Genomic DNA, 13,406 nt, shown 5'->3' on the forward strand with positions numbered 1-13,406 from the left:
TCTTATTGCATCCTTTCCTTAACAATGAGGTTTATTTGGGAATTTCACCAGAAAACGTCTTATGATGTCCATTTGATAGCCTTGCTGCACTCAAAATGAAATAAACATTATATTCCATAGCGTCTTTTTTATAATTGTAATTGAAAGACTTTATATTTATTCCCACATTATGATTATGAGAGCACGCATCCCCGCTCCTCTGTACCCTACACTTGATATCCATTCGATCCAGAATCAAACACAAAATTTGTTCTCTGTGCTACGTTTCACTGTCGGACTCTAGTCCAACATACCTATCCGATCTCACCCATGTGTACACACCATCAGGATACTTACGCTCCTCTTCTGACAATCGTATACTCATTATTCCCACTATGAAAACAAAGTAATATGGACAGTGCTTCTTGTTTTAGCAACTCCACTTAAAGGGAAGGTAATTTTCTCATGTTTTTTTATCATAAACATTCTTATAGTGTCAATGAAAATTAATATCTCTTAATATCTTCACTATGGTGACTTTCCTGAAAATGTTGTTATGTCTGCTCCCAAATGAAGGATATACCAATGTGGGGTTTTCATCAATAGAGTTCTTATGATACCTAGTTGGTCATATATGAAAATGGTTTCTGTACTCGTACATCAATCTTGTTGTCACTACTCCCCATGAAAGGATGGCCGCTATCACATGGGGTTTAGACCAAAAAACTTTTAATGATGTCTTCTTTGTTCTAAAATGAAAATTGTGCCAATCTGACGTACAGTGTCTACCACAACTGTTGAAACTCTTTCTATCATAGGATAATATCAGACATGGTTTCAACACTCAGCAGTTAAAAGGAAACAAAGGTTCTTATAAGTAATTCGAAATTCATTTCGCCCATTAGAGCATCAGTCTCTTTAAGGGATTCTGGTTTATGGAAATTACTCATATTAATCCACTAGATCCCATGTGTACCCTGAAAAGCAGTTCGGTTCCCATTGTCAGAAATTGTGTTAATGAACATTGCATTCAGGCAGAAGAAAACCAATCGGTCTCATAATGCACTCTCATCAACGGATGAAGGACAACAATTATGTGCAAGTTCTATTACAGCACTTAATAATTAGAAGTCACCAAGATTTTAAATTTAAGACCTTGTATAATTTATGTGAATGGAATATTTATTATTCTCTACGAAAAGATTTCAGATTTTATGTCCACACTAATTTGCTCTGAAGATTGTAATAACTCAATGGTGTAACAATTTTTAATGTTGATGTCTTTTTTATATCACTTTTCAATCTGTACCTCTAAAACAATTCATGATATTTGTATTAACATACGTTTTATTTATATTGAGGCTGTTATTAATGTCACATCATTTTGAATTATATCACATATGACTGAAACAATTATTTTGCATGTTACATTGGGGTTGTGGTTTTCTTTTAGCTGTGAATTTCATTTGTGACCATCCAGATATCAAGGCAATTTCCTTTGTGGGTTCAGACCAACTAGTGAGTATCAATATGTTTCTAAATACTTTTAATTTTATTTTATAACTGATGAATCAACAAAACTGAAATAGTCAGGTCTACGAATTAGCATAGCATTTCTTTGGAAAATTTAATTTTATCTTATTATTAATTAGTCAGTACTCTAGAGAGTGCCTTTCCATTCCAGAGGAGCTGCACCCTCTTAAAGACATTGGTTGTCAACTCATGTTAGGGTGGAGTAGCATTCTCTAAACGACAGCAAATCAAAACACTCCTGTTAGCGATGAACATCATCTTCTCAAGGGTGCTGTCCTAGCTGGTGATGAGCATTCTTGAGAAGAAAGCAAAGCAATGTGACTTGGCCATCATGTCACTGGACTGGTCTTTGGCAGATGACCTTACACCACTCTCTGGTCTTTGAGCACTGGTCAATGATGTCTCATTATCAGCCTAGGGAGATGGAAATTGGATCAATATCCTCTCTATTTCTAAGCTATATTGCGATAGCGATAGGGCGTCAACCTGTACTCATCCAACTATGGAACAAGATCAGATTGACATCCCCTTCTTGCCTATCTTCTATTCCAATCCGAGATGTGGGGATGCCCATTTTCAGAATGTTATCATGCCTTTCCTTTCATGGTGACATGATGTCCCAGCCTTGTCATTACAGGAGTGAACAAAGGAAAACAATGTCTTCTTTCATTGACTGCCTCCTTCCCTAAGTCTTATGTCTGAAGACTTTGAGCTTGGAAAATAGGAAGACTTGCTACATTTTGTAGAGACTCTGAGGATGAAGGTGGACTAGTATCTGGGCTATTTTCTGTTCCAACATTCTGCGATGGTCAGGGATATTTCAATGGATGTTTTCTAGTGGTCAGGAGTTTACCAGTCAGCAGAAGGGGTGTCTGGTACGCCTTTTTATGCCTCGATAACTGATTTTGGTTTCCAGCTATATGGTCCATTGCCAGTGCGGCCCCGTAAACCTCCTATTCTGTAACATCACAGGTAGTGTTTTTGATGTGCATCTGGGTCAGCCTCCCAGTTAAAACCTTGGAGGCATTTGAACTTAAGGTCTATACATTCCTCACTACTGCCTCTCATGCCATGTTTGAATTTGGCCATCCATATTTTCATGGGGTCTGGTTGAGCATCATAAACAGTATGTGGTCCTTTCTGTATTAAAGGAGGGTTCTACTGACATCGATTCTGTGAAAACCCTCCACTGTCAAAGATTAGCATTTTCATATACCCGTCCAGTTGGTACAGTTGAGGGAAGAAGTACATGCCATTCTGCAGGAGGGATTAATAAAAAGGATAATAAGTGACCTGACTTCCACCTTTAATTCCAGAATTTTTCTAATGTTGAATAAAAACAGAAACTTTTGAATCATAATAATCCATAAACAAATTTATTTTCGAAGAATTCGTAAAGATATAGACTGCAGCTTTGATCAGAAATACTCATCCTCAAGTGACTTGTCAGTGCACAACATCTTCAGCGGTCCCCTCCTGATGGACCAGACTCTTTTTAGCTACAGTGACCTTATATGGCTTCTTACAATCCTAGAGAAGTCCAATCTCATCAATTCCCATGACTTCATATATTTGGGTATTAAGTTCCTCTAATCTCAAAAGAGTTTCTGTGTCTCACAGGATCAGCAAGATTCTGTACTTCATAACAACTTTGTTAGCTTGAATCTCATTCTCAGACTGTGACTGTATTTACCTTTCAATCCCTAGGAACACTTTTCTTGTACCCTCCCACTCCTACTTCTAACAAGCTGGAGAGTGCACAAGGATCCGAAATCTGTTCGGATTTCTACGGAACCAATTTTCACCACCACCTGCGTTTGTTGCTCAGTTATGGATGATTTGGTGACTGATGTTTCAATTTGCTCTTTCCCCCCCCCCTTCTCCTTCCTCTTTACACTGAAATATATGATTCAGATTTGGTTAAGCAAGAGTGCATATGCCTTCCAACATCTTTCCTACGGATCCCCATATGTTCATTCATAAAATCGTGACTCTGGAATCAATGATGCATCTAATATCCATGTCAATCTTTCAATAAGCGGAATACAGCTTACCTTATTCTACCCCAACCAGAAATACGTGTGAGCAACCTTCATTGTCTAACCTCGCCTTTAATGACTGGGTTTAGGAAATTCGCAACAAGCCACCAATAATGCCTTCTTTTCACCTCTCAGCCTCAGCTACAGTAATAATAATAATAATAATAATAATAACAACAACAATGACCTTATTTAAAGAGGGTAACACAATTAGCTAAGAACTAATCTACCTTGAAGACCTTATACAAAGGAATTTATTTATTTTAGCTGCACCTCTGAAGAAGAAGGAAATAGAGTGGGCATTTCTAATCTCAGCTGGAATACTATTCCAGAGCAGAGTTCCATAGTATTAGAAACTAGTTTTAAATAACTCCTTATTTGGTTTGGGAATCTTATACTTTTTGGTAGACATGGATCGCAGGTGGGGACTATTACCAGGTAGCCTTTTACTGGAATAGTAATTGTAAATATTCAGGAGCACTATTATGGGACATCCTATACATTAATTTGGCTTTTCTCGAACAGAATCGGTCTTTAATAGGTAATATTTTTAACTTACCAACTAAATTTTCCTTGCTTTCTTTCTGGATTGATATTAATTTAGTCCTAATGCTAGATGAGGGACTTGTAAGGCAAGTAACAAACGGTTGTGGAGATGCCCCTAGTACACTGGCCACTGTGAAGCGGTCCTGGTGGATTTACAACCATTGGAACCATGGTTCTCCAGAACTAAGTGAAATAGGCAAATGTATGTCGGTCTTTTTTGCCAGCATTTCCCTATCTATCTCAAATGATATACATTCACAGCCCCCTTATCTGAGATCACAGTATGGAGAAGGGAGAAGGCACCAATACATCGTTACCGAATGAGGAAGATTTACCATGATGACATGTGGACCCAATAAGTGGTTTCCTGGAGTCTCTGTATCACGTTCAGTGCATCTCCTAAGCCTTTACTCAGTGCTAGTGCAGCTACAAAAACAGCTCTTATCACTTGGTTGTCAGCCTAAGTGCATTCAATCAACTCTTTAGCGCTTTTGCTTTACAACGGGTTCCAAATGCCGTCCATTATGGAGACCGCGCCATTAGTGTGGACTTAAAAGGGGCGTAATTTCACCTGTCCAATCACACAGCTTCCAGAATTTCTGTGATTCACTTACAGCAGGCTAGTTACATTTTTGAGTTTTGCTCAGTGCAGCAGGGGACATCTTAGTCCTGTGTCACTTTATTGTGCTCCTATTTCTGTAGTCAAAATGGAGAGCGAACCTTTGAACACTGGAACAACTTTAACAATCTTCATAATATGATATTGCATCTCTTGTCAGGGATACCTCTGCAATTACAGCTCCTGGCCGGTAACAGGCTGATTCGGACCAGGCTTATTCGGTCCAAATTACGAGCTGATTCGGACCAGATGTTTGACTGATTCGGACCATGAAATTATGAATAAGTTTCGTCTGAGATTTAAATGTGACACTTATATTTGTTTAAGACACGATATTTCTCATTCCCCATGTACGTTGAGCAGTTCAAATATGCATTTGCAAATATGCAATCGATCATTAAATTGTATGCAGATTGTTGGGGACAAAAATCGCAAAAACATGGACCATGCAGCAACATTTATTCATACATATTGATCTGAGTTTAAATTATTTGTGTCCACACATACAGATCTGGGTAGGTTTATGACTTTGCTAGATTTATGTAGAATTTATTTAAGCTGTCTATTTTGTTATATACTAATAGTACTACATAAAACTTATATCTTAAAAGAGAAAGTGAGGTGCTGTACAATTTTTTAAATAGTTCGATAAAATATCACACGTCAATATCATACGTTCGTATTCTTCTACTTTTGTGGACCTCGTAAGACGAATTATATTTTAATAATATTTGTTTTAAGCAACGTCTGTTAATGTTTTTCTGAATTCATAATCGATCTGTAAAGTGTCGAATTTTGAATAAGTATTGAACCTTATAGCTGAATGCCTTGAGCATTTAAATTTTGTTTACATTTATATTTATATATTCTTTATTTTGGTTGAAAATTTTTAAATGCTATAGTTAATATGTGGTTTATTCTGATTTGAGCAAGAAATTTGCTAACAACTGTCTTATGTAAATTTAAAAGCCGAATATCAACTTTTTATATTCTCTTAGTATGTCTGCAAAAACAGTAATAACTACTAAACTAAATAATGTGTGTTACGCGGTTTTTCTTATAATAGTTCACATGGTCCGAATCAGCCCATTATCTGGTCCGAATCAGCCCGTAATTTGGGCCGAATAAGCCCGTCATTTGGGCCGAATCAGCTATGGTCCGAATCAGCCACGGTCACGGTCCGAAGCAGCCAGCATTCTCCTGGCCATCACGATTGATACAGATGAGAACACAGACGACTGGGGGAGCACTTCTCCTACCATTTCAAGATGACATAGGAGTGTGGCCGTCCTCACATATCAACATTCTTGAGATGAAAACCATTTTGAAAATATTTCATTGGTGGCTGGAGAATCTGCATGTGAATGGAGTTCTCATTCTGTCTGGTAACTCCACTGTAGTGACTTACTTCAAGCAGCAATATGGAACCAAGTCTCCAGACATTTGTATTCTTCTTTGGGATTTTCTAAAGTGGCGTCCTCAATGACAAATCAAGTTCGACTGGCTAATATATTAAAGGACTCATCCTGTAAAAACGAACTAATACAAATGGAATGGTCTCTTCATCCCTCATTTGCACTCAATATATGCTTGGTGGAATCGACCTATGTTGGACCTATTAGCGACAAAGGAGAATACCAAAATCCCAACGTTTGATCTTAAAGGTCTGGAAAATCATTATCCTTTATGTTGATTGGAATTGCCAAATGCATACACTTCTCTAAAAGTCTAGATTCTGAAGGTGGTACAGGAAGAAAAGGTGTCTCCTTCTTCTGATTACTCCACTCAGTTGAAAAGCTTTGATGATTCTCATCAATCTCACAACATAATCACCAGGAATCATGACATTTCCTCATCTTCTTTAAGCAACCACGATTGCAGCTGTTTCTCCCCACCCAAGGATTACCGAACCTGCATTTCTGGAACATATTAAAATATGCCCTTAAGAACAGACATCTCTCAAAGCAAGTGGAGAATCCCTCAAGTGAGATGGCCATCCATGTATGAAGATAATATAATATAATCTCAGTGGAGCACATAAGAACACATTATACCATTGTAGCATCTACACCTCAAAACCTAACTTCCTATGGATCTTCAATGAAAAATAGCTAGCACCAATCAGAATAAACCTACCATTCCATGATTACTGGCACACTGTGTCATCATTGAAAAGACGATACCAGATAAACCAAAACCCTATCTGAGCTTCTGTTCATCTGGGATTTCACCTGTCCAATGACACTGGATCTTAACCCAAGTGGAACTTATCATGTGTATTAACCTCGCTGAACAAGACACCAAGAGCATAATTAGTTCACCTATCATATAAGTCCTGCCTGGTAGCTGCACTGGAGAGCAGCATGATAAATCAGTGAACACATTTACTATTGGTGGATCCCTCCACATGCAGTTCCTCCATAATGGATCATTATCTATCTTGAAGCCCTCTGCTTTCATTAACAAGAACAGGGCTACCATTCATGGATGATCAGATTTGTTAATAATTCCTATCTATTCTAGGTACTTCATCTCAAAGACATCTACAGGACCCAGTGCAAGCCCTTCAGTGGTTGTAAGGCGCTGGTGTCATGTTTAATTTGTTTTTCGTTATCTAGAGGTTGACCCCCTCGATATTATTGCCTTGTTTAAGTAAACATAAATATAAGTGGTGAACTTATAGGTGGAATAGACAGAGATCTGAACAGATATATAGAACAAACCAACACGAGTCCTCATACATGTAAACAAACAATTTAATCAATTACATTAAACAACTGTGAGAATTCGTTACATCAGGAATATACTCTGCCTTTAGACATACAATTTTCACAGAATTACAGTGAAGGAAATAAAACACAAATATATTTAAATAAAATAGCCGATCTGTTTACTGATAAATTTAGTTCATCATAGGATCGAGTGAACAATCGAAGTCAATGCCTTGTGTAATTGCATAACCTTTTTCTTCATTCACTCCATTTCCACTGTAGCTGTTCTTTCGATTATGTCGGTCTTGCCTCTCTTGGTCCTCACTCTGTGCGTAGCACGTAGGTTCACAGATACGTCACAGGATACATCTCAGAATTCGTCTCAGAATTAACACGCTGTTCGCAGAATTAATCTGTCGCACCATACATCGCAGGAGCTATTTTCTCCCTTTTAAAAAAATATAAATAGGTACAACCTAAATTTTCTGTTGTTTATGATAACAGGGGCTTTTGTATTGTTCCCCCTTGTTATCAGATCTTACTATCGGTGCTAAACAGATACTAAGGCTATCGGTCGGCTCCACATGTCCTATAATGACCCTAGTTAGTTAAATGGCTAATTCATCACACATTAACACCACACGAGGTATAGCGGTTCCGAGCCAGCCTCAATTTAAACATGTGAATAAATGAAATACATTACTTGGCTTCTACATCATTTCAGTCAATACACATTAACCCTTAATCATATGTGAAATCTTCTAAATTCGGTGAATTCACACGGATTCTCATAATCAAAATAACTAATGTAATGCATGAAATTCTGAGAACCTAATTCTTATACGAACAAGACAACAAATTCAAACAATTGGTCAAACTTATCTAAAGAAAATTAATGTACGACTTCCTATGCATAAACTCAATACAGTTATACTTCACAAAGCAAATTAAATTCATGCAAATATAAGTAAATAAATTCAGCAAAGCATTATATAAATCGCATCAACAAATTATATGAAATTGTCACAAATACCTTTGAGCTTTCAGCGATCCTCTTTCTTACTGCCAAATTTGTTCATCATTTTTCTCGACAACAGTTTTACAAGAGAATTTCTTTCAAGTTCTCTCAGATTCCTCTTGACTTGTTTTCTCTTGCAGAAAAGCTTAGACCGATTAAAATTTTCAATGTGGCGATATTAAAGCTAGGAAATTTAGTGTGGGAAACACGCCCCTTATTTAGCGCAACCAATGAGAATCAAATATATCTACCGCCTTTTTTCCAGAGGCGCTAAAGTCTGGGGTCAACTTGACCTTCTACATTGCGACTAGGGGTTACTGAAAATTTTCAATTTGTGACAGTTTTACCATGAAATCAAAGTTTACCGTGTCCCTTATAGTCCGTCTGGCTGCTGTACATTAACAAATGCTTAATTAATAATGAAATTCCCCGTCAAAAAGACATTACTGGTCATGACAGTATGGCGATTTCATATGCGCCTGTCCCCATAAATCTAATTGTTCTCTGGTCTCAACTAATGTGTTCTTCATAGATCGCCAGAAATTTGCCCCTTCACAGTGGTATTTGAGGAAGACTGAACCATTGCTTTAATGCAGATCGTGACTAATCTCGCCTTTAAACACTGACTTTCGTCCTGAATAAGTGAAGTGGACAATCAGTTTGACGTATCAGAATAACCCCACACCAATGAATTTGCAATTAAGTATTTTATTATTTGGAATCAAATTTCACATCTACTGCCTTAGATATGCTAATAGTTGTTGCCAAGGTCTCCCATACCTATTTATTATTTAACTGATGAAGTATGTACAGAATAATTTTTTATGTCAGACAATGAAAACACTGATTATGTGCAGAATGTTGGATTCATACGTAGGTAATGGAGATACTAGGTCTAAGTCCAGTTGACAGATGCAGACTACAATATACATGAATTAAAGTTGAGAAAACAAATAAAATATTAGAGATCTTGATGTCTCGTCAATAAAAGTGTTGACGATGTTCAATCTTTTTCATACATTTTTTTCCATCTATTGGTCATTAGGTATCAGACTGGTTTGCTACTTATATTGACACCATCAATGCCTCAGTGACAAAAATCAAAATAATTTTTAGTTAGATATGGTAATGTAAAATGAATTATACCTTAAACGTTACTTGCTTTTATTGTAAATATTGATAATATATTCAGGTAATACTAGTAACCTTGTTATACAATCATTGCTAACATGGCGATGTGAATATTACAAGCACAGACAACCCTACAAGGTAGGAGTGTGTATTTTAGTACATATTGTATCATAACTCCTGTGTCCCAATATGTATTGTATCACCTGCTAGCTATATGATAAATATTATTGTATTTTGATTTGCCCACATGTATCATGTTAACCAGTGCATTTCTCTAACAGATTTTCTTGTTACTGGGGCAAAGTGTATTGTGTAAAGCTATTCCATAAATTTTTCACACTTCTGTAATCCACAATACAAAAGTGTGAATGTGTCCTCATTTTTGACATGGAGAAATAAATATAACATTTGATATTATGTTAAAGTTATTGCTTGAATCTCAGTGGTAAGATAAAGTTGGATTTAACTACATGAACTTTATCAGTCATGTTCAAGTCTTACGTTGGAGTCAGGGCCATCATGGGCAAGACTTGTGGGCCATAGGAAAAATGCTCAGTAGTCCCATATGAATTTTTTTTAAAAATCTTTGTTTCCGCAGTGGGCCCCCTGACCATTGTGGGCCCCCAGAATATTGTCCTACCCTGACCACGGCCCTGACATTGGTTGTGGTTGGGGCATACACAATTGTAATCCTGTCTACCCAGCATCTCTGGTACTGTGGTAGGGAATTTGTGTTTCATGAACATAGTGTTTCTTCCAGCTTTCCAAGATTAGAGGCCCTTATAGGGGAACCCTTTGATGAAATTATGGACCCCTTCATACTTACTGGTGGCCATGATTATTTCATTATTTACTATTATATAATCATTTATATTAAATTCCTGCACAGTAACCATTACGTTAAATTCCTGTACATTAACATTTGGATTCAGTTCCTTTACATTAACAATTATGTTAAGTGTCCTGTACATTAACCTTTACGTTAGATTCCTGTACATTAACCTTACATTCAATTCCTGTACATTAACCTTTACGTTAGATTCTTGTAAACTTTGATCGCGCTGGTGAAATGAGTAAATGTATTTTCAAGATGTTGACATACATGCCTTAACACGGCACAATCTAAATCAAATCACTACTGTCATAGGTGAAATTTAGATTTGATTTTAATCAAATGGAGGCTTTGCCAAAAATAATATTCTAAAGCGGTCGTGTTTCGAGAAAACACAATTTTCAGTAATCTTATAAAAATTACAAATTTAAAAAAAAATCATTGTATACATGTAGTATGTATAAACGGTAATCTGTAATTATTGGAACTGATATAAAACTATTCCTTGGGCAGTTTAAATAGCAGCGATTAAAAGAAAAGAGGTCAAAGTTTCACGTTAAATGGCTGACAATAGAAACGGGGGGGGGGGGGAGAGACACTATTGACCTAACCCCAACCCCTTGCCCCAATGTGCGAGCGCCCATGGGACGTACTTTTCTCCATGTGATACGCCTTATTATTCCCCCAGGACAAGCCCATTTTGCCTATTCTGGTCAGCTCTGGCTAAATTGCAAAATAGCTAAAGTTTTAATTTAAGTACGCAAACAATAAAGCCGGTGTGACTAATGAACAGACTCCTTATCCTTGCATTGATCTTGTGAAAAGGACTGACCTTCGGACATACTTCAAAGAAACCATGTTCGACAGTGTGTGTATGTGTAAGCACCAGCAATTGATTGCCAAAATAAACGATGCCTATTTTGTTGTTACTTACGATGCCATGGACTTCAGGTTTAAGTCTTGATGCATGTAACACTGTTTGCTGAGCAAAATATTTATTCAGAATTAGTTCTTTAGGGCCACATATACTGCATGGTATATTTTGTTTTATTCCTTGTAATTTAATCATGGTAATTAAACTTTACATATACGGTAGAGGAATGTCAGGTGTTAACTGGCCGAGTTTCTTCGGCGGAAATGGAGATGCGATTTTGTTCGCAGAGAAAATTTCACAGTGATCATTCATTTAAGCTAATTGGTGACAATTTTATTCTTTTAATTTTTTTATACTATAGTATTGTTGTAGTTGTTTAAAAACATCTGAAATTTACTTGAATAATGTTTAATTTTCACGTTCTATTTACTGAAGAAGAAAACAAGAAAAAAAACTGTTGTGTGATATTAATTATTTCGTCCAGTGCCGGATTTAGACGTGTGTGATTTGAATTTTTAACGTAGCTTTAACATTTTTTCAGTCATATCACTACGATCTCTGCAGTGTGGCAGTTTAGACTGTGGATTGCATACGTTATATCTATTATAAATGGTTTGGGGTTGGGTTTTTTTCTTCTGACAAATAAAAATTGACAGACATAATGTAATAATCGGGACTTCGCTGCGAAAAATTTAGAGATATTACGAGATCGGGATGTAAATGAGGAAATACCCCCAAAATCGGGAGGTTTTTCTCCCGGCTTGAGAGTTGACAGGTATGAACTCCTCCGGGCTTGTGGAATTTCAGTCAGGGCTTGAGTTTTTTTAAGTCACCAGCCCGGGGCCTGTGCCTAATAAATTTCTTTAAGCACTGACCAGTACAGTACATAAACTATTATATCACACTGCAGATTCAAGTTTTGAATGTGCAACCCAAATGTGGTCTCCTTCCGTCTGCCTCGCTCGCCATTGTTTATGTTTGTATTCGAGGACTGGCTAGTATTGCGTCCCGGTACCACGTGATCTGACGTCTCATCAAAACTCGGCAATTTACGGAATCGTGGTATCTTCCATGCAATAAAATCACTACCCGCTTACGATATTTAATTTATAAACATGACAGTCGGATTAAAATCTGTAGAGAATTACATACGTAAAAGGAAAATTTTGATTTCTAGTCTCCTTTAACCTTACATTAAATTCCTGCACATTGCTACATTAATTCCGTTATTGTAATTCTGATTGAAAGAATGTGATGTTTACACATATCTCCATCATGGGTATTTTCTTAGAAATTGCCACAACATGGGTTTATTGAAAAATGAAATCTTATTTTTCATATTTGGTCATTTTGTAGCTGACCTTTTTATTTGGTTGGATCATTAGTAGTGTTATTATTCAATTTTGTTAGACATTTATTTATACTTTATTGGCTGAAGCATTACTTGAAGTATTAGCATTTGGGGCTGCCAATTATTAGCATCACAATGAATTTTTAGTTAGAAAATTCCTGTGGCCTCCAAACACGATACTTACATTTGTATCAGACCATCAGTTGTTATCACCTTTACTGGCTTAAGTATTCAACATTAAAAAGTGATGGTTATCTAGTATGCCGAAATGAATCAGTCTCAGACAACAGCTTGCCGAATAGCCTTAGTGATAAACATCAAGCATTCTAACGACTTAATGGACTAATAATTGGGACACACATTATAAGCTTGCAGATGATACAGAGTATTGTTTATGTGCCTTTACTAAATGATTTTGATGTTCAGATCTTACTGAGCAAAAAGGCACATGGGCAACACTGAATTCAGTTTCAGTTCTTTCTATAATAAAGTTAGAATCATGTTATTCATGGAAATATAAACAATCTTTATTATTTGGATTTTTAAGTTTTGAAGCTGGTGGCAACACTAAAATGCGAAAATTTCACAATTTCAGGGACAATATGTCTATCAGCAGGGATGTAAGAGTGGCAAGAGGGTACAGTCACTTATGGTAAGTCAGTGTTGCACCATGAGTTATTTCATACATTTTCTCACCCCAAACTGGAGGTATACAAAATCCCAATAGCTTGGTCATTATATGTGAATAGAGGTGAATACAATGTCCCCATCTC

The 13,406-nt window shown here is 36.7% G+C and overlaps 1 protein-coding gene across 1 annotated transcript in view; it reads left to right on the forward strand.

Annotated features, from left to right (window-relative positions):
• Positions 1 to 13,406, forward strand: part of LOC149808596 (methylmalonate-semialdehyde/malonate-semialdehyde dehydrogenase [acylating], mitochondrial-like) — a 141,454-nt gene that overhangs the window by 95,290 nt on the left and 32,758 nt on the right. Inside the window, exons 8-9 of the mRNA XM_089979733.1 lie at positions 1,433 to 1,497; positions 13,229 to 13,285. Of these exons, the coding sequence (XP_089835859.1) occupies positions 1,433 to 1,497; positions 13,229 to 13,285 (122 nt within the window). The remainder of the gene's footprint in view (positions 1 to 1,432; positions 1,498 to 13,228; positions 13,286 to 13,406) is intronic.

This window comes from Sinohyriopsis cumingii, chromosome 1, assembly GCF_028554795.1.
Source record: "Sinohyriopsis cumingii isolate HCF-2022 chromosome 1, ASM2855479v2, whole genome shotgun sequence".
NCBI classification, from domain to species: domain Eukaryota; kingdom Metazoa; phylum Mollusca; class Bivalvia; order Unionida; family Unionidae; genus Sinohyriopsis; species Sinohyriopsis cumingii.